At 41.7% G+C, this 20,529-nt stretch overlaps 1 protein-coding gene across 5 annotated transcripts in view; it reads left to right on the forward strand.

Annotated features, from left to right (window-relative positions):
• Positions 1 to 20,529, forward strand: part of LYPD6B (LY6/PLAUR domain containing 6B) — a 249,899-nt gene that overhangs the window by 120,592 nt on the left and 108,778 nt on the right. For 3 of the 5 annotated variants that reach the window (XM_018062675.1, XM_018062670.1, XM_018062681.1), the window contains exon 2: positions 5,818 to 5,888. The exons of the other annotated variants lie outside the window; for them this stretch is intronic. In XM_018062675.1, coding sequence (XP_017918164.1) covers positions 5,884 to 5,888 — 5 coding nt within the window. In that variant the 5' untranslated portion in view covers positions 5,818 to 5,883. The remainder of the gene's footprint in view (positions 1 to 5,817; positions 5,889 to 20,529) is intronic. 5 annotated transcript variants of the gene reach the window in all.

Here is a 20,529-nt window from a genome sequence, read left to right on the forward strand (position 1 = left end):
TAAATAGCTTTTATTATGTTGAGATATGTTCCCATTATACCTGCTTTGGTAAGAGTTTTTATCATGAATGGATATTAAATTTTATTCAAATGCTTTCTCTGAATCTGTTGAGATGGTAATGTGAGTTTTGATTTTTCTTTTGTTGACATGGTATATCACATTGATTGGCATATGTTGAGCCATCCTTGTGACCATAGGATGAATCCAAGTTGAGTGTGGCGTATTATCTTTTTTTTTAACATGTTGTTGCATTTGGTTTCCTAATATTTTGTCGAGAATTTTTGCATCTGTATTCATCAAAGATGTTGGTCTCTAATTTTTATTTTTGGTAGTGTCCCTGTCTGATTTTGGTATAAGGGTAATAGTGGCTTCATAGAATAACATTCAGAATGTTCCCTTCTCTTCAGTCTTTAGGAAGATTTTGAGAAAGATAGGTGTAAGTTCCTCTTTGTACATTTGGTAGAATTCCTCAGTGAAGCCATCTGGTCCTGGATTTTGTTTGCAGGAAGTTTTTTTTTTTTTAGTACCTGGTTATTTAGTGATCTTTCTTGCAGCTTAGGTTGTATGACATCTTTTGCCAGCATTCAGTAAGTATTCCATGAGAGTTGTTTAATATGTAGGGTTTTTTTTGATGTATTTGTGGGGAGGAAGTGCACTCCATTTCTAATATTCTGTCATCTTGATCTCCCAGACACACTGTTTTTATTTTTATATCTGGCTACACTTCAGTTCAGTTCAGTCACTCAGTCGTGTCTGACTCTTTGCGACCCCATGAACCCCAGCACGCCAGGCTTCCCCATCCATCACCAACTGCCAGAGTCTACCCAAACCCATGTCCACTGAGTCAGTGATGCCATCCAACCATCTCATCCTCTGTTGTCCCCTTCTCCTCCTGCCCTCAATCTTTCCCAGCATCAGGGTTTTTCAAATGAGTCAACTCTTCTCATCAGGTGGCCAAAGTATTGGAGCTTCAGCTTCAACGTCAGTCCTTCCAATGAACACCCAGGTCTGATCTCCTTTAGGATGGACTGGTTGGATCTCCTTGCAGTCCAAGGGACTCTCAAGAGTCTTCTCCAACATCACAGTTCAAAAGCATCAATTCTTCGGTGTTCAGCTTTCTTTATAGTCCAACTCTCACATCCATACATGACTACTGGAAAAACCATAGCCTTGACTAGACGGACCTCTCTTGGCAAAGTAACATCTCTGCTTTTGAATATGCTATCTAGGTTGGTCATAACTTTCCTTCCAAGGAGTAAGCATCTTTTAATTTCATAGCTGCAATCACCATCTGCAGTGATTCTGGAGCCCAGAAAAATCAAGTCAGCCACTGTTTCCACTGTTTCCCCATCTATTTGCTATGAAGTGATAGGACTGAAGAGTTGACTCACTGGAAAAGACTCTGATGCTGGGAGGGACTGGGGGCAGGAGGAGAAGGGGACGACAGAGGATGAGATGGCTGGATGGCATCATGGACTCGATGGACGTGAGTCTGAGTGAACTCCGGGAGTTGGTGATGGACAGGGAGGCCTGGCGTGCTGCGACTCATGGGGTCGCAAAGAGTCAGACATGACTGAGCAACTGAACTGAACTGATGGAACTGGATGCCATGATCTTAGTTTTCTGAATGTTGAGCTTTAAGCCAACTTTTTCACTCTCCTCTTTCACTTTCAAGAGGCTCTTTAGTTCTTCTTCACTTTCTGCCATAAGGGCGGTATCATCTGCATATCTGAAGTTATTGATATTTCTCCCAGCAATCTGGCTACACTTACCATGTGATAATTTTCTGGAATTGAATTACATTTTTCCAGGTAGCTTGACAGAGATCTGGGTAACTGTGACATTTTAGAGAAGTACCTTCAAATAGCATTTGAAATCTCCTGATAGATAAGTCTTAATTAGCAGAGCAAGTTGTTTGGTTCACGTTATAGATCCAAATCATGGACTTTGGAGAAATTTTCTGAAAACAGATCCCTTATCTTGGTTCTCATCATTGGTACCGCTTCTCCCTTTCTGTTATTGATGAGTAGCTGCTGTAATTACATGAGTCTCCCAGGATGGAGAGTGAAGGATGGAAATGGCTTTCATTTGTTGTTAAGGCAGTTTTGGGACTTCCCTGGCAGTCCAGTGGTTAAGACTTCACCTTCCAGTGCAGGAGGTGCAGGTTGGATTCCTGGTTGGAGAGCTAAGATCCCACATGCTTTGTGGCCAAAAACCAAGGCATAAAACAGAAGCAATATTGTAACCAATTCAATGAAGACTCAAAAATGGTACACAGAAGGAAAAAGCTTTCAAAAGAAATCAAGGCAGTCTTTAGTGTTCTTGTCTCATCTGGGTAGAGATCATTGAAAGAAATGTGTCAGGTAGTCAGTGTTTCAAATGAACGATGATAAAAGAATCTTTGCACGTGAAACAGTTCCTAAATTTTGTCATTTCAAAATGTCAGAATTTCAATTACAGAGACGTTTGTACTAACAAAATAGCAAAAAGATGTGTTGTGGAAAGTTAAGGATCTGCTCATTGCTCAAATGCTATGGACATGCCGCATCACTTGCCTTTTTTTTTTTTTTTTTTTCCTTGAGACAGCGTGACTTTTAATGTTGCCTAGTTTTCTAATGCCCCTGATTATACTCCAGAAGAAAATCTGGTGAAAATTACGTAGGCCACCTGCCTGAACTTCACAAATGAGAGGAAGGGAGAACTCACAGGGGAGAACCCTTTGCCTTTGAATAGCAAAGGGTTGTGTGGAATTTTGAGGTCTACTGCATGCTTTCAGCATATAGGGGATATCCTTCAAATACATGGAAGCCTCTGCTAGTTATATCCTGGGGACATGCAAGACAGGAATAACCAAAATCCATATGTTCAGGAAGATTCTTTAAATTGATCTCTTCTGGACTTCTAAGGGACTTCCCTGGTGGCTCAGATGGTAAAGAATCCGCCTGCAATGCGGGATACCTGGGTTTGATCCCTGGGTTGGAAAGATCCCTTGGAGGAGGGCATGGCAACCCACTCCAGTATTCTTGCCTGGGAAATCCCCATGGACAGAGGAGCCTGGCAGGCTACAGTCCATTGGGTCGCAAAGAATCAGACACCACTGAGTGACTAAGCACAAGACTTCTTAGACACTAACAAAAAAGGAAAAATCTAAGAGTTACAGCATGTGAAATTACTTCAGAGCAAGAATAATTTTCTGAACTTGAGAATATATAAAAAATAGCAAACAAGATGTTTTTGGGGAGTGTGGCCTGAAAGAACTAGGACAGGTGGCAGGCCTGGGCTGACCTCTGCATGTACGTATACTCTGTACATCTCTTAGGGAACTAACCCTCAGACTCTACCTGAACTGCTTCCTTTGGGATGGATGCAGTTAACTCCATACAGAGCTACAAATCACTAATAAGTTCCAGGAGTTTCCTCCTCTTAGTTTTTAACTGGAGACATTCCTCAGTCAAGGGAATGCAGCTCCAATGTGTGAGAGCCTTTATATCGACTTGGTGGGGGAAGTTACCTTTTGAAGGAGGAATGGGGAGTATGAAGTGCTTTATAGAATCACAAGGCTTTTTCTGTGATGTTGACAGCTTCTGCAACTGTTGTTGCTCATGATGAAACAGATAAAGCTGGTAGATTCCATCCAGCTTTCTTTTCTTTCTGCTCTTTGTATCTTCAGAGCAGAGAACATGTAGAATGCTTCTCTGCATACTTCATTTCTAACTCAATTCCTGGTGCAAGCCAGGAGCTCTAAAATCTTGGCTGTTGAATGGATTGGCTCAGGACCTACCAGCAGGGCTCAGGTATCTGGGACCGACAAAGAAAGAGACATTCAGACAGGTACCTGACTCAGAGGTGTAACATGCTGACCACAAAAAATATTGTATCATTTTTTTGTCTCATATTTTTGCCATGGTCCCAGACATCACTTTGCCAACTAAGGTCCATGCAGTCAAAGCTATGTTTTTTCCAGAAGTTACGTACAGATGTGATAGTTGAATCATGAAGAAGGCTGAGTGCCAAAGAATTGATTCTTTCAAACCTCTGGTGAGCTTCCCTTGTGGCTCAGCTGGTAAAGAATCCTCCTGTAATGTGGGAGACATGGGTTTGATCCCTGGAAGATCCCCTAGAGAAGAAAAAAGGCTACCCACTCCAGTATTCTGACTTGGAGAATTCCATGGATTATACATCCATGGGGTCACAAAAAGTTGGACACAACTGAGCAACTTTCACTTTTCAAACCTCTGGTGCTGGAGAGGACTCTTGAGAATCCCTTGGATAGAAAAGAGATCAAACCAATCAATCCTAAAAGAAATCAACCCTGAATGTTCATTGGAAGGACTGATGCTGAAGCTCCAATATTTTGGTCACCTGATATCAAGAGCTGACTCACTGGAAAAGACCCTGAGGCTGGGAAAGACTGAGAGCTGGATGAGAAGGGGGCAACAGACGATGAGATGGTTGGATGGCATCACTGGTTCAATGGACATGAGTTTGAGCAAACTCCAGGAGATAGTGAAGGTCAGGGAAGCCAGGCGGGCTATAGTCCCTGGGGTCACAAAGAGTCAGACATGACTGAGTGACTGAACAACAACAGCGGCAGTCCTTCTTGACATAGATTTTCCTGTTGTGAACAAAGTGGCTCTTTGTTCTGTTTGTTTTTTCCTCCCTGGACTCCTGCTTCTGCTCCATCAGAGGCCCTCACCTTTGATCCAGGAGCCTGGGTGCTGTAGGCCTTATGCTCAAATGTAAGGAATGCACCCCTTCTTCTCTGTATTCCTTTGAAAGGCCTATTGGACCAGGACCCCGAACAGCTGCTCTTCTCCCTCCACATTTTAGGACAAGCCTTGTATTTCTGTGCTTTGAGTTTCTCTAAGACACAGCCAGGACCTGCTCCATCTGTGAATTTCCCGCTGAAGACTCGTTTGTATCACTCCGCTGACTTGTCCTCCAGCCCCTTCTTCTAAAATGGCAGATCTCCTGATGTATTGTGTTTGTATTGTTCTAGGGGGGAAAAACCTTTAAATACCTTTTTAAGGGGAGGAGAAGGAGGAAGAGCCAACAGTTTTAATTTGGACATCAGAGTGTTTTGGCTTCTGTCCTGTAGCCATTCCATAATGAGTCTTTATTTAGGCAGACATCCATGGAGAGATTAATCAAGGAGGGCTGAAAGTTAGTCATCCATCTTAGGTACCTGGCAAGTTCTTTTTTATACCTGGAGGTAATGTTCAAGGTGCTTGCTCAAAAACCAAATGTTTCCACTTAAGGAAAAGAGAGGGCGGCCTGGTCCCACTAAGTTATGTGTGCATATGTGCTCAGTTGTGTCCGATTCTTTGTGGCCTGATGAACTGCTGCAGCCCACCAGGCTTCTCTGTCCATGGGGGTCTCCAAGAAAGAATATCTGAGTGAGTTGCCATGCCCTCCTCCAGGGGATCTTTCCCACCCAGTGATCGAACCCGTGTCTCCTGCATTGGCTGGTGAATTCTTTATCCACTGAGCCACCTGGTTATAGCAGGACTGAATTAAGTGATTCTCTGGGATTGGAAAGAGGAGCATTGCCTGTGCTCTTTCCTGTTCCTGCCACTGCTGAAAATTTGCATCCACTCTGTCTACATTCTTTGGATATTTCTGCCTGGGGACAAGAGGACACTGTCTGAAGTCTGGATCTTTCTTATACCTGGTTTGTGGCTGGGAAAGGTTATTGAGCCTAAGGACCTCTTTAAGATTTGTCCCCTGCCAAAAGCCTCTTACTTACTGTAAAAGCTTTTTATCCCAATTGTCTACAACATCAGTCATAATGATACCTTTCCATGTTCATTTGTTTAGATATGCCACACTGCTGCCTGCCTTTGGCAAGCCTCCTGGACTAGGCTGCTTTTGTTAATCACATGGATGTTGTGAGTATTATGTTCACAAGTGGATGCAGAGAAGATATTTTGATTGAACTACAAATCCTTACCGTATGAGCTACTCGTGCTTAGCAAAAACTATATTAAACAGTGGTGATCCGGAGTTTCATTAATCTTGGGGATTATGCTGCTTGCCCATCTGTTAAATACTGTGATTTCTATATCTTCCTGTAATCATATCGACTTTTTATGAAAGAACTTTTGATACTGAGCTGTGTCTTGTAATGTTTCAATGTAGAGGTGGTTGTTGATCTTAATTTGTGATCCTGAATTCATTTCGTCTCAAGTACTTTTATGTTGTAGCTTCCTGAATGTTTTTAACAGAAATGTACTTCAAACAGCTCTCAGTCCTAATCTTGTACTTCTGTTCATTGAAGATAAGCAGCAATTTCTTTTTTTAAAATTCAAATAGAGTTGATTTAAAATGCTGTTAGTTTCCGCTGTATAGCAAAGTAATTCAGTTTTGTGTGTGTGTATACACACATGCACACATCTGTACATACAGAGATATATATGTGTGTGTGCTTTTTCATATTCTTTTCCATTCTGATTTATTATAAGATATTGAATATACTTCCCAGTGCTATACAGTAGGAAGGACCTTGTTGTTTATCTATTTTTATATATAGCAGTTTTGTATCTGCTGATCCCAAACTCCTAATTTATCTCTCCCCCTCCTTTCCCTTTTGGTAACCATAGTTTGTTTTCTATGTGAGTCTGTTTCGTAAATAAGTTCATTAGTGTCATATTTTAGATTCCACATATAAGTGATATCATATCCTATTTGTCTTTCTCTTTATGACTTAATTCATTTAGCATGATAATCTCTAGGTCCCTCCCTTGCTGCAATGGCATTATTTCATTCTTCTTTAGGGCTGGGTAATATTCCATTGTGTGTATATGTGTATGTGTACACACACACATTGTTTATCCATTCATCTGTTGATGGACATTTATGTTGTTTCTGTGCATGGGCTATTGTAAATAGTACTTCTGTGGACATTAGGGTGCATGTAACTTTTTGAATTTGCATTTTCTCTGGATATAGCCCAGGACTGGGATTATTGGATCATATGGCAACTCTGTTTTTAGTTGAATGAAGAACCTCCGTACTGTTCTCCATAGCGGTTACACCAATTTACATTGCCATAGATGATGTAAGAAGGTTCTTTTTTTTTCCCATACCCTCTCCAGCATTTATTATTTGTAGACTTTTTGATGATGGCCATTCTGACTGGTGTGAGTTGATCCTTCATTGTGGTTTTGATCCAATCTCAAAGGCAATGCCAAAGAATGCTCAAACTACCACACAATTACACTCATCTCACATGCTAGTAAAGTAATGCTCAAAATTCTCCAAGCGAGGCTTCAGCAATACATGAACCGTGAACTTCCTGATGTTCAAGATGGTTTTAGAAAAGGCAGAGGAACCAGAGATCAAATTGCCAACATCCACTGGATCATGGAAAAAGCAAGAGAGTTCCAGAAAAACATCTATTTCTGCTTTATTGACTATGTCAAGCCTTTGACTGTGTGGATCACAATAAACTGTGGAAGATTCTGAGAGAGATGGGAATACCAGACCACCTGACCTGCCTCTTGAGAAATCTGTATGCAGGTCAGGAAGCAACAGTTAGCACTGGGCATGGAACAACAGACTGGTTCCAAATAGGAAAAGGAGTACGTCAAGGCCGTATATTGTCACCCTGGTTATTTAACTTACATGCAGAATACATCATGAGAAACGCTGGGCAGGAAGAAGCACAAGCTGGAATCAAGACTGCCAGGAGAAATATCAATAACCTCAGATATGCAGATGACACCACCCTTATGGCAGAAAATGAAGAGGAACTAAAAAGCCTCTTGATGAAAGTGAAAGTGGAGAGTGAAAAAGTTGGCTTAAAGCTCAACATTCAGAAAACTAAGATCATGGCATCCAGTCCCATCACTTCATGGGAAATAGATGGGGAAACAGTGGAAACAGTGTCAGACTTTATTTTGGGGGGCTTCAAAATCACTGCAGATGGTGACTGCAGCCATGAAATTAAAAGCTTACTCCTTGGAAGAAAAGTTATGACCAGCCTAGATAGCATATTCAAAAACAGAGACATTACTTTGCTGACTAAGGTCCATCTAGCCAAGGGTATGGAGAAGGCAGTGGCACCCCACTCCAGTACTCTTGCCTGGAAAATCCCATGGACGGAGGAGCCTGCTAGGCTGCAGTCCATGGGGTTGCAAAGAGTCGGACAAGACTGAGCGACTTCTTTCACTTTTCACTTTCCTGCACTGGAGATGGAAATGGCAACCCACTCCACTGTTCTTGCCAGGAGAATCCCAGGGATGGCAGAGCCTGGTGGGCTGCTGTCTATGGGGTCGCACAGGGTCGGACACGACTGAAGCGACTTAGCAGCAGTCAAGGCTGTGGTTTTTCCAGTAGTCATGTATGGATGTGAGAGTTGGACTGTGAAGAAAGCTGAGTGCCGAAGAATTGATGCTTTTGAACTGTGGTGTTGGAGAAGACTCTTGAGAGTCCCTTGGACTGCAAGGAGATCCAACCAGTCCATTCTGAAGGAGATCAGCCCTGGGATTTCTTTGGAAGGAATGATGCTAAAGGTGAAGCTCCAGTACTTTGGCCACCTCATGCGAAGAGTTGACTCACTGGAAAAGACCCTGATGCTGGGAGGGATTGGGGGCAGGAGGAGAAGGGGACGACAGAGGATGAGATGGGTGGATGGCATCACTGACTCGATGGACACGAGTCTGAGTGAACTCCGGGAGTTGATGATGGACAGGGAGGCCTTGGCGTGCTGCGACTCATGGGGTCGCAAAGAGTTGGACACAACTGAGCAACTGAACTGAACTGAATAAGTAGCAAAGTTGAACATCGTTTCTTGTATTGGCCATCTGTATGTCTTCTTTGGAGAAAGGCCATATATAAGTTTTCTGCCCATTCTTTGACTGGGCTGTTTGTTTTTGTTATTGAGCTGTTAATATATTTTGGAAATTAAGCCTTTGTCAGTTGCCTCTTTTGCACGTATTTTTTCCCAGTCCTTAGTTTGTCTGTTGTTAATGGTTTTATTGCTGTGCAAAAGCTTATAAGTCTGATTAGGTCTTGTTTATTTTTGCTTTTATTTCTCTTGCCTTGGGAGACTGAACTAAGAAAACCTTGCTATGATTTATGTCAGAGAATATTTTGCCTATGTTTTCCTCTAGGAGTTTTATGGTATCATGTCGTATATTTAAGTCTTCAAGCCATTCTGAATTTATTTTTGTGTATGGTGTGAGGGAGTGTTCTAACTTCATTGTGTCAAGCAGCAATTTCTTATTTTATTTCTTATCAGTTATCAACAGGTCTAAACAACTCTCTTAGTTGTGCTGCCAGGACTGAGAAAAGATGAGAAAGAGGGAGGGGAAAAAATAGACAGATTGACAAAGTATGAGATAAAGACGGAAGATAGCATAGTGGGAAGGTGATGTAGGCTGCTAATCATTTGAGGGCTGTCAGTGTCCTGCAGTAGTTTATAAGTTGAATGTTACCTGTTACCTGTCTGCAGGCCCCCAAAGAAAATGTGGGTGTGGGCCATGTGTCTGGTCACTTCTCCCTCTGTTTGATGACTGAAGGATGGGAGAGTTGTCAGCAATGAGGGCCACAGAGAGCTCGAGATTGCTGAGTCTTAAGTCTGTCTCTTAAGTGAATAGTCTCACAGGAAATTGTCTAGAGTAAGACTGAGTGAGACACCCTGATGACCTCCATTTCAGACACGGCTCTTCTTTGGATATGATAGCTCAAATTCTTGCCTGTCCTGTTTTATTTGATTTTCTGCAGCATAGCTGATGGCTCACGATTCCATTTCTAGAAGAGGCAGCCTAACTGTGTGGAAAGGACCTGTGAGACACAGCTTTGCTGCCACATACTATGTAATTTGGGGCATGTCACTTCCTCTCTTAGTCTCGATTTCCTCATCTTCAAATCAGAAAGAAGAGGCTAAAACGATACCCAGGAGTGCTGTCACTCTAGGAGTCTCTAATTCTGTGGATTTTTCTGAGATACTTTTCTCTTTGAAGGAATTATATTCGTCATCAGTCGTTTTTGGCCACTCTTTGTGTTTTTTGCTCTTACTTATCCCCCAAAACTTTACTAGTCAGACTAGTAGGCTGCCTTTTCCAGGCTTAGCAAGACACCCCGAGTGCAGCAAATAAAAGCAACATTCTAGGTGGAGTCCAGGCTTCCTGGTACACACTTACACTCAAAAGGTTGATGTGGAAATGGACTCACCTTCCATGTGGCATGATTTGATTTCCTTTGGGGTAAGGGGAAAGAAACGTGGAAAAAATGTGTAGGTTAAGGCCAAGTAGACATGATTCCTTGTGTCTTTTCTCCAGGAAAGGAATCAGATGCTGCTCGAGTCTTTCCATTCATGGCTCTGGGGGCTCCAGTGGTGCTGGGTAAAACCTCATGTTGTGCCAGCCTCTCTTCTGCAGATGGAAACAAATTCATTGGCAGCTACACACCGAGAAGGAGAAAGGCTTCAACACTATTTAGGAGCTCCTTAGCAGAGTTACTTAGAGAGTTACTGCTGAAGATGAGGACAGCTTATTTCCATCTTACAGATGTGCAGTTTGTTAAATGCGCTTGGCCCTGCCCCATTAAATTAGCCTTCCACTCTCGGTAGCTTGTTGAAAGAATTGCTAGGGCTCTGCTTCATTGCTCCTTGGCAGGCAGTTTAATAGAGCACTTTGATAGCAAATGTCAAGCCAGAGTACTGAGGTTTAGAATTATGGCCTGCTTGAAGCCCCTTGGCTTCTGTGGACTGATGCTTTTATTTATTTATTTATTCTTAAATTTCTTTCCTTCTTTCTTTCTTTCTTTTTTTTTTTTTACCGTGGTCTGTTCCCTTGTAGTGACAAAACCAAGAGCGACTCCGGATCAGACAGTTTACTGCTTATTTAGTTGTATTTTATGATTCTCTTTTTGTCAGTTCCTAAATCCCATGGGCGGAGGAGCCTGGTGGGCTGCAGTCCATGGGGTTGCGAAGAGTCGGACACGACTGAGCGACTTCACTTTCACTTTCTACTTTCATGCATTTGGAGAAGGAAATGGCAACCCACTCCAGTGTTCTTGCCTGGAGAATCCCAGGGATGGGGGAGCCTGGTGGGCTGCCGTCTCTGGGGTCGCACAGAGTCGGACACGACTGAAGCGACTTAGTAGCAGCAGCAGCAGGTCTCCTGTGATTTAAGTGACCCGCAGCCACTGATTTCTGTGCATATCTGGGTTACTTCCTCTTTACAGACTCATATTTGGGAAGGTGAACTTTTTGGCTGCAGAGATTCTGAAGTTCAAAGTAGCCTTCGTACCTGTTAAAAAGGGAGCTCTGGGGCTGTGTGGTCCATTTAATGAGGTTCATGAATGCTTTATAGTATCACTGTGTGTGTGTGTATTTTTTTTTTTTTAGTATCATTGTTAATCAGTGATCTTACACTCCCCCCACTTCTTTTGACTTAAGATATTGGAAAGGGAGTCAGTATAACATTTTTGGGAACCATGAAAAGTGAGCAGGTTTCAAAGGTGTCAAAACTGCCAAGTCAAAATGCATTTAATGGTGACGTATACAGTAAGGTTCTAGATGGGTTGCCGCAGGAGTAACAGAACTTCTTGGAGCATTTGTTTAAATAGCTTTGGCTTTTTGTAGGATGTTGTTCTTTGCCAGAGTAAAGGAGAAGAGGTTTAAGCAGAGGTTGGGAAGCATCCTTTGTACCTTCACTGTGCCTTGGTTTTTAGTATTGAGCTGCAAGGATGGAATGTGAATGAGCTAAACGGATTTTGAAAAACATCATTTATTCAACAAATATTTGTTGATGTGACTTGTTGGTGTCAGGAGTTGGAGACATAGTAATGAACTTTTCTAGGGCATATATTGTATTAAAGAAAGAGGGGAAACAAACAAGTGTGTTTCTGGTGATAAGTGCTGTGCAAAAATAGGGAGAGGAAAAGAGAGAAAAGAAAGAAGAAAAAAGGAAACTTCCTTTCCTTGCTGCTTCGGATTTCTAAGCTAGATATTGTCATTTTCACCACAGGTTTATGAGGTGGTTGCTATTAAATGGGAGTCATGCGTATGAAATATTTGTTATGGTATTTGTTGTTGTAGTCTATTACATGGTATTCTGACTTTTTACAAAGTCACAAAAGAGACTCCAACCCACCAAACCCTTTATTGCTTCTGAGGTATTTGTAGGCATAGGAACTATTCCTTTGGGGATGGGGATGCTACATAAATGGAGAACTGTTTTACTTCCACTGCAGTTCCAATCACTAGAAAGTGTTCCTCTGAAATAAAAGCAGTTTGCTTAGGGATAGATTTGAATCAATGATAGAATTTGAAATGATGCCAGGCACCCCGTTCTTTCACAGTGAATGACGTGGCAGAGGGGAAGGTTGGTGGAGGAGGAGGCAAAGGAATGCCGTGGTTTTGCATTAGCCAAATCTGGAAGGAAGCCAGAATGCGTCTAGAAAGTGCAGAGTCCACCTGTGTTGTCAGTCACCATCTACCAACCCAGAGCTACTGGATCAATACCTCTGGGGTTGGTGTGCTAAACAGTAGTGAAGAGGCAAGGCTGAGAATGTGCTTAGTAAGAAGGTACCTTCATATTTTTAAACAAAGTTACTTTGGAATCGTGGCAAGAATGAACTCTTCAAAGCAGATTACTCCTAATTAGGTCTGGTCTTCCTAGAGACCTTGTAATATCCTATTGTAAGCTGTGATTTTATAAATTTTGAGAGTTCCTTTAGGTTAAAAGGATATTGTTTAGTGACTTTTTTATGGAAAGATTAAAGACAGGAGGAGAAGGGGGTGACAGATTGGATGGCATCACTGACTCAATGGACATAAGTTTGAGCAAACTCCAGGAGACTGAAGGACAGGGAAACCTGGGGGTTGCAGTCCATGTGGTTGGAAAGAGTTGAACATGACTTAGTGACTGAACAACAGCAACAAAGCTGTGTTTTTTTTAATAAAATTTGAGGGTTCCTTTAGGTTACAAGGATATTGTTTAGTGACTTTTATTTGTATGTCTAAATATGCATATGTATGATTAAACAAGTATGTATTATTTCCAGTCTTTCTATGAAGGTTTAAAATTATTTTTAAATAAAAAATTAGAAACATCAGAAATCAAATGGGAGATGATTTACCAAGAACCAGAGATGATATCTTATTGAATATTTCAGTTTTGGGGGGCACCTTCCTTGATTCTCCCTGCTCACCCCTCCATTTCCCCAGGCTGGATGAAGTGCCATTTCTATGAGCTCTCAGATTATCCTATGTATATCTCAGTCACAGAAATGATCCCTCCTTAATTCAGTATCTGCCCGTGGCTTTCTGAAAAGCTGACTGTGCCCTTGAGCTCTGAATCATCAGGACTTTGCATGGTCCTTGACATGTAATAGGAGCCCCATGTATGTTTACTGAATAGATGAATGAATAAATGGGTTACAAAGATTTATATCTGGTTTGAACTTCTTGGTAAGCAAAGCAAAAAAAATATATATATATATATTGACTACACAGTTCTCATAGGCATATAAAACAGAGCATTATTTTTACAGTATTTTTTTCCTTGGTGCTAAGTTCCTGAAAGCATATGATGAAACATGATATAAAGATAGTAAGTTTTGAGAAGTGTTTTCAATATTTAATCAGCTACTTGTGCCCTGGACTCTGAAAAAATTACTTTGGTAGAGCCTGGCAACTGGAGGCCAACTCCAGCACCTGGAGAACCTGGGTCTTCATTAGCCTTCTAGCAGATTACCTGCTAGAGCATCACTTTCCCAGATGGCAGGGGCTCCACGAGACAGCTTATTTTATGCCACTGGACTTTATTTTCATAATTGGAACTATTTAACAGATACTCTATTGAAAGATTTTATTGTGCTCACAGTCTCAGGCATTAAACGGAGTGTGTGAATTACGGGAAAACATCCAATAGAAAGCAAATGGTGAGGATGCTGCGGTCAGTTTCGGACTTCAGCATGCCTGTGGGTTTTTCAAATTCTTAAAAAAAGAAAAAATATTTTTTTGCCCTTGCTGACATGTAAGCTTTATGAGAAAAGGATTATTTTTTTAGAAACAAAAGTGACTATCAGAATACAGGTGAGAATAAGCTAATAGATATCTGCTTAGTTAAAAAATATTTTTAAACCAACTTCCTTTATGAAGAAGGAATAGTGCTAAGAAGTACAAAGATATAGTTGCTGAAGGAAAGAAGGTTTTTTTTTTTTCCTGTGATGTATGAACTGAGACAGGAAGGAAAGAGCAAGGACAATTAAAAATTCTTTGATTCAGCAGCATAATTATTATTTGAATGTTTTTAAAGAATATATTTTCTTTTCAGTTGGATAATCAATTAGTGAAGAAAGACACTGAGTGGTTAAGGGTTTTGAGTCTCGAGACAGTTTGAAAAGAAAGGACAGGAAAAATAAATTTATTGAGTGTCTACTTTTTTTCCAGGCAGCTCTAAAAAGTTTTTACTTTTTTTTTTTCTTTTTGTCTAAACTCTTGTGGTAATTCTGTGAGTCTGAAATGTAGATGTTAAATAAATTGAGATTGTACAGTTAGTGTATACATCAAAGCCAGGACCGAATGTATACATGAAAGCCAGTTAAGTGTGTTCTAAAGTTCAAGCTGGTGTTAATTTTTTATTTCAAACCTGCTCCAGTGGCTTCCTATTTGCATGGAAGGGACTCACAGGGGCTTCAGAGCTTTACAAAGGTTTCATTCAAGAGCGTATCTGGCATTACCTGTATTACAGAAATGTCATACAGATATATGCATGTCTATACTTCAAGAATGTGTAGAATGTATTTGAAACCATTATGTCTAGAATATAATCTCAACAAGACCAGAGATTTTTTTGGAATATTTTTGTGAGGTAAAAAATTGCCTAGAACCCCATCAGTATAGCAGAAGCTCAGTAAGTATTTGTGCATGCCAACAAGGAAAGAGGCGTGGTTCTTTGAACAAACCATGCTTTATTTCTATTGCTAGAAATTTTCCTGTTTCTGTTTTTCTTTTTATAAACAATATTTATACAGGCTACAAATACGTTCTTATATGTACTTCTTCGCACTTTATAAAGAAATAGAGAAATATTATATTTTTTCATTGTAATAGAGTCTTGGAACTGCTGGATCAAAGGATAGTTTGGATTTTGATATGAGGGCAATTTGACACAACGTATCAATGATATTATCTCAAATAGCATGTGAGATTGTTATTTGTTTCACCTCAACCTGGCTGACAGGAGGAGTTTTCAGGCTTTCCCCTCTTAAACGCTCATTAAATTTCGAAGTTTGGTAGGCTTACTGCTTTCTTACAGTTTCTATTTATCTTTCTTAGAAGTTGGGACAATACAGTGTGACTTCTTTCCTTCTGTGTTGAGAGAGTATGTATGATGATACTACTCAATGAAATTATTTTTTAAACCCAAATTATGTTCTTTTTCCTAACTCTCTGGATTCCTGTTTGAATATATGGACTCTGTATTGTCATTGGTGACTATGTGCCTAAAGAGAAAAAAATAAGTCTAGAATTGGTTGTATCTCATTAGCAAGTACAATTGCACCACTTGGTGAGAAACCGTGGATACATTTCTGAACCAGACTGACCGCTGTGGGCATGATCTGTCGTTGGGAACGTGGGGTCTCTTGCTCTGGCCCAGCCAGCAATGCAAATGCCTGAGAGCCCATAGTATGTTCCTGTCGGCTGTTAAAGATGCACAGGAACAGCTGCTGTCTGACCTTGGTTGTTGCCCCATAAGCAGATGTGGGTGGGCTACAAATATGTTCTTATGCGTATTTGTGCAACCAACAGATCTTTCTGTTACCAACCAGGATTCTTGGCTTCCTCAATCAATAGAAATTGACCAGAAGCCAGGCAGGAAATTCAGGCTCAGCCTTATGGGGCCCCTGCTGCAGCAGAGGGGAAGGAGAACAATCAACAGGTTCCCTTGCCTGCTCACTCCCCTAGAAGGGTGAGCTGATTCCTTCCAAGGGGTGAGGTGGGGAGTGTGCTCAGGGGTTGGGTCAGGGGGTTGGCATAGGTTGTCTGCCCGCCCCTTTGGTGGTGGTGTGTACAGGGGGCGTGGGCCAGTACTCTGCTTTTGCTCCTGGCTCCTCAGAAGAGGCAGTTTTGTATCTTATTGTCCACAGTTTGCCTCAATTACCCATGCACACAGTTATTTTTAGTCTCTTGCAGTTTCTCTGTATTTTGCTGCTGGAGGACATGTTTGTGCAGGTGCAAGCACCACAGCAAAGGGTCCCAGGTCTCATCCCTACCCAGCAAAGAATGTAGAGGGCACTGGCTTCTTGCTGGCCTCTGCTTTGCATGGGTTTGAAAGCAAAGGACTTTAGAGAACTCAGAAGCATGTGCTCAACATTCTCCAAAACAATCTGTATCCTCTGACAGGGTTATTTATACAAGAAAACGTTGTAAACAAGTATAGAGTTGACCCTTGAACAAGCTAGGTTTGAGTTGCATGGATCCACTTGTAGGGCAATTTTTTTCAATAGTAAGTAACACAATACTACATGATCTCTTGTTGGTTGAGTCCGCAGCTGGTTAAATCTGTGGCTGTGGAATCACAGACACAGAGGACCAACCCTAAGTTACATGCAGATTTTTGACTGCACAGAGGGTTGTCACCCCTACCCCCCTTCTCCTCTTTTTCTTTTTACTGGATATTTTATTTTTTATTTTAAATTCTTATTTATTTAATTTTGGCTATACTGGGTCTTTGTTGCTACACTTGGACTTTTCTCTAGTTGTGGCGAGCGGGGCTGCTCTCTAGTTGTGGTACATGGAGGTCTCATTGCAGTGGCTTCTCGACAGATTACTGGCTCTAGGAGTGGGAGTCTTGGTGGTTGCAGCTTGTGGGCCCTAGAGTGTGTAGGGCTCAGCAGTTATGGCACACAGGCTTAGTTGCCCTGTGACAGAGGGATCTTCGTGGACCAGGGATCGAATCTGTGTTCCCTGCATTGGCAGGCAAATTCTTAACCCCTGGACCACCAGGGAAGTCCTCCTTTTTCCCGTCTTTGCTTAGGCTACCTGAAAGTTCAGAACCATGGGTAAATTCTAATAACTCATTGTGGCTTCAGTAGAAACATGCATGGAGCTCATATTCCGTGTCAAGTACCGTGAAAGTGCCGGTGGGTTCAGGTTGCGGCTCATGAAGGAATAGTTTCTTGCCTTCTCGAGCCCCTTGTCTTGGATGCTTGCCCTGGAAGAGGAGAGCCCAGCTTTTCCCATGGAACATAACCGTCTCCATTAAACTTATTAGCACTAGAAAGGAGGTGGCTCATTTTGCTCTCAGGTGGAGACAAAGGCTGCTCTTGTCCCGGGTGAAGGGCCTTTGGTGACTTGATTAGTGCACAGGCTGGCCTCTGCTGATTTTCGGATGGAGACCATCAGATATCATCCGCCGCCTCATTAGGCTGACACTGGTCCTGCCCCCTCTTGTAATAATGTCACTGGAGCACTTAATAATCTTGTTAAGTGCTATAAGCATGCACTGCAGAGGTAACCCAGGGTCAGCAGTGACAGATGCTCAAAAAAGCACTTGTTTTCTCATCCCCGGCTCTGGTTAAAATATAACAAAGCAAGAGGTAGAATAATCGCACAGATTTAAATATTGAAGGAGCAGGACTGTGGCCATATAGCTGTCTTTATGTCTGATTCAAGCTTGCAGGTTTTCAAGATTGAGGGGACCATGAAATAAATTGGCTGATTGCCATGGACTTGCTGAAGGGTTCATTTGTTTCAGAGAAGAGAAGGCAGAGAGGGGTCCTTAAGTGTTGGAAGATGTATAAGATGGGCAATATTTATGAACTCTTCTTTTCCAGTGAGAATGGGAGAAATAAGTCTTATGTTGATTCAAGGAGTAATTTAGATTAGACTGTAAGCAGAACTTTCTGGCTAAAGATTGGACAAGCCCATGGGTGGGGAGTGGACTAGGCTCCCACCTTTTTTTTATATGTTTGCGCACGTGTGTATATGGTCTTCCCTGGTGGCTCAGTGATAAAGAATCCGCCTGCCAATGCAGGAGATGCAGGTTCGATCAATGGGTCAGGAAGATCCTCTGGAGGAGGGCATGAAAGCCACTCCAGTATTCTTGCCTGGGAAACCTCATGGACAGAGGAGCCTGGCAGGCTGCAGTCCGTGGGGTTGCAGAAGATGTAGGCATGACTTAGCAACTAAACAATGACGATAATGTATGTATATATGTATGTGTACTACTTTTTAGAGTAGACAGTTATTTTCTTTATTGGAATTGGATTCCAGAAACTGTTTGTTGGGCTGATACTGGGCTGTGCACTAATTCACAAGTGTGTATATAACCTGCCCTCAGAGAAGCAGGGGATGTGGCAGGATTTCAACAGGTCATTCTATATTTTGTGGGTTACAAGGATGCAGTGGGAAGGGCTGGGAACAATGGAGCATTTGTCTTGGTACCACATAGCTGACACCGTCTTCTCTCTGTGGGTCAGCGCTGGAAGACTAGAGCCATAGGTGAGCCTGTGACAGTACTTCCCAGGACGTGGTTGTTGTTTAGCTGCTAAGTTGTGTCTGACTCTTTGCAGCCTTGTGGTCTGCAGCACGCCAGGCTTCCCTGTCCTTCACTATCACTCAGGGTGTGGGGCTCCCTTAACCAAAAAGGGGGCGATGCCTTCAAAACAGAACAGTCTGGAAATGGCAAAGTGAAGAGACTACTTTCTGTCCCCATGATTCTCTGACACAGGTTAGCACCGTTTCCCTGGTGAATGAAGCTGGGGGAACATAAGTGTGAGAAGTCCACTAGAGAGCTGAATTTGATGGGAGTCCAGGGTATCCTGCCAGGGGACAGGCAGCTGGATGCTTGATCCTCAGGGACTTCATTAGATCTCAAACACCTGCTTCTCCACGAGTGCTGAAGTCCCTCCCAGATGAAATAGCTTCATTGAAGTTATCCTTGCTTTTAGAATACTTCTGTAGCATTGGGGTTTTATTCCTCATACTGTTTGAAAAGATTTTCCCTAACTTTTACAATTGGATGGCCAGGAAAATAAATGATTCTGAACCTGTAACATATTAGCTTGGTGAATTTAAACAAAATCCAACACCAAGGTTACAAGTTCTTTTTCCCTTCGTGAGTCTGTTCTTTCTCCAGAAAGAACTTCTCTCCATTTGCCCTCTCTTTGAACACTGTCTAGGTTAAAAGACTAGAAAAAGCTGCAGTCTTAAAAAATAAACATACAATAGATGGGATTTGGCTAGAAGATGAAGAAAACTATGTTAGAGATTTCCTGCAAATTTATGTCACGTACATTCATTTAGGGCCTACTGTATACTTTTAGGGTCTGGTGAATAGCAGGAAATCTTGCCCTCAATGCTAGAAAGGGCTCACCTTCTCGCGTGGGAAGTAAACAAATACACATGTTAGATAGTGATGAGTGATGGGAAAAGTAATAAGGGTAAGGGTATCTCAACAAATCCATGGAGTAAGTCATGTGACTTTTGGGGGATGTGCTGCTGGAGTTGGTGGGAGTTGGAGGGGTATGGGTAGGACCAACCCAGGAACCAAGAATAGCACCTGCCTTGAGGAAGGTCTGGAATTTCCCTGGTGTGTCCTTTGGGAGTAGGGAGGGAAGAGAGATCAGAGATAGCCAGGATTTATTAAGCTGGTTTGCCATGAAAGGAAGTAGTCTTTCACTTGTTTGCACTGCTTTTGGCCTGTAGTTTTTGACTGAGCACTTTCACATGTACCAGTCAGGTAATGACCCTCTTGAAAACCTTGTTGAACGTGTTTGCTGGTTTAACTGCACAGACATGTTAGACCTGATAGTTCATCATTAAAGGAATTTAAAGGGAATGTGCAAAAGAATTTGGAATATCTGCAGTTTATTAGGCTTCTCACTAGAGACTTCATTTTATTTAGATGCTGTATTTTAAATGAATGAATCAAGTGACTAGAGGCTTTCTGCCTGTTTATTATTTGAATAGTAATTCATAGAACATGGTAAAATGCAGATCATTTCTTTTAGTTAAAATAAGTCTTCCCTGTCTCCCAGTGCTTACAGAAGCAACCACTGCTAGCAGATGCTGTTAGCATGGTATTTTTCTAGAATGAAAATAAAGACCCTTTTCTTTATGAAAAATAAATGATCATGGCTATATACATTGTTCCACACCTTAAGCATTTTAGCGCTCTTCAATATCATAAACATGGCACTGTCTCATTCGTGTTACTATTCAGTTACCTGAGAAGACCACAGTTTAATCCTTCCCACATTGATGGACATTAAAGTTTTTGGACCTTTTGCTATAACAATCAATACTGTAATGAAAGTCCTTGTACACTCTTCTCTTTGCACATGTGTAAGTGTATCTATATAAAAAATTACAGGAACGGATTGGTGGGCAAGGAGGAAATGTGTATTTTAGCTTTTGATAGATATTGCCAAATTATGACAATTGATACTCCCACCTTGGCCAGGAGTCCCTGTGTTCTTGCATCCTAAGCAACACCTTGTGTTACGCTTCATTTGTGTTCGCAGTATAGGCAAGAAATGCTGTTTGTTGTAGCTTACTTTTTATTTCTC

The sequence above is a fragment of the Capra hircus genome, chromosome 2, assembly GCF_001704415.2.
Source record: "Capra hircus breed San Clemente chromosome 2, ASM170441v1, whole genome shotgun sequence".
Lineage (NCBI taxonomy): Eukaryota > Metazoa > Chordata > Mammalia > Artiodactyla > Bovidae > Capra > Capra hircus.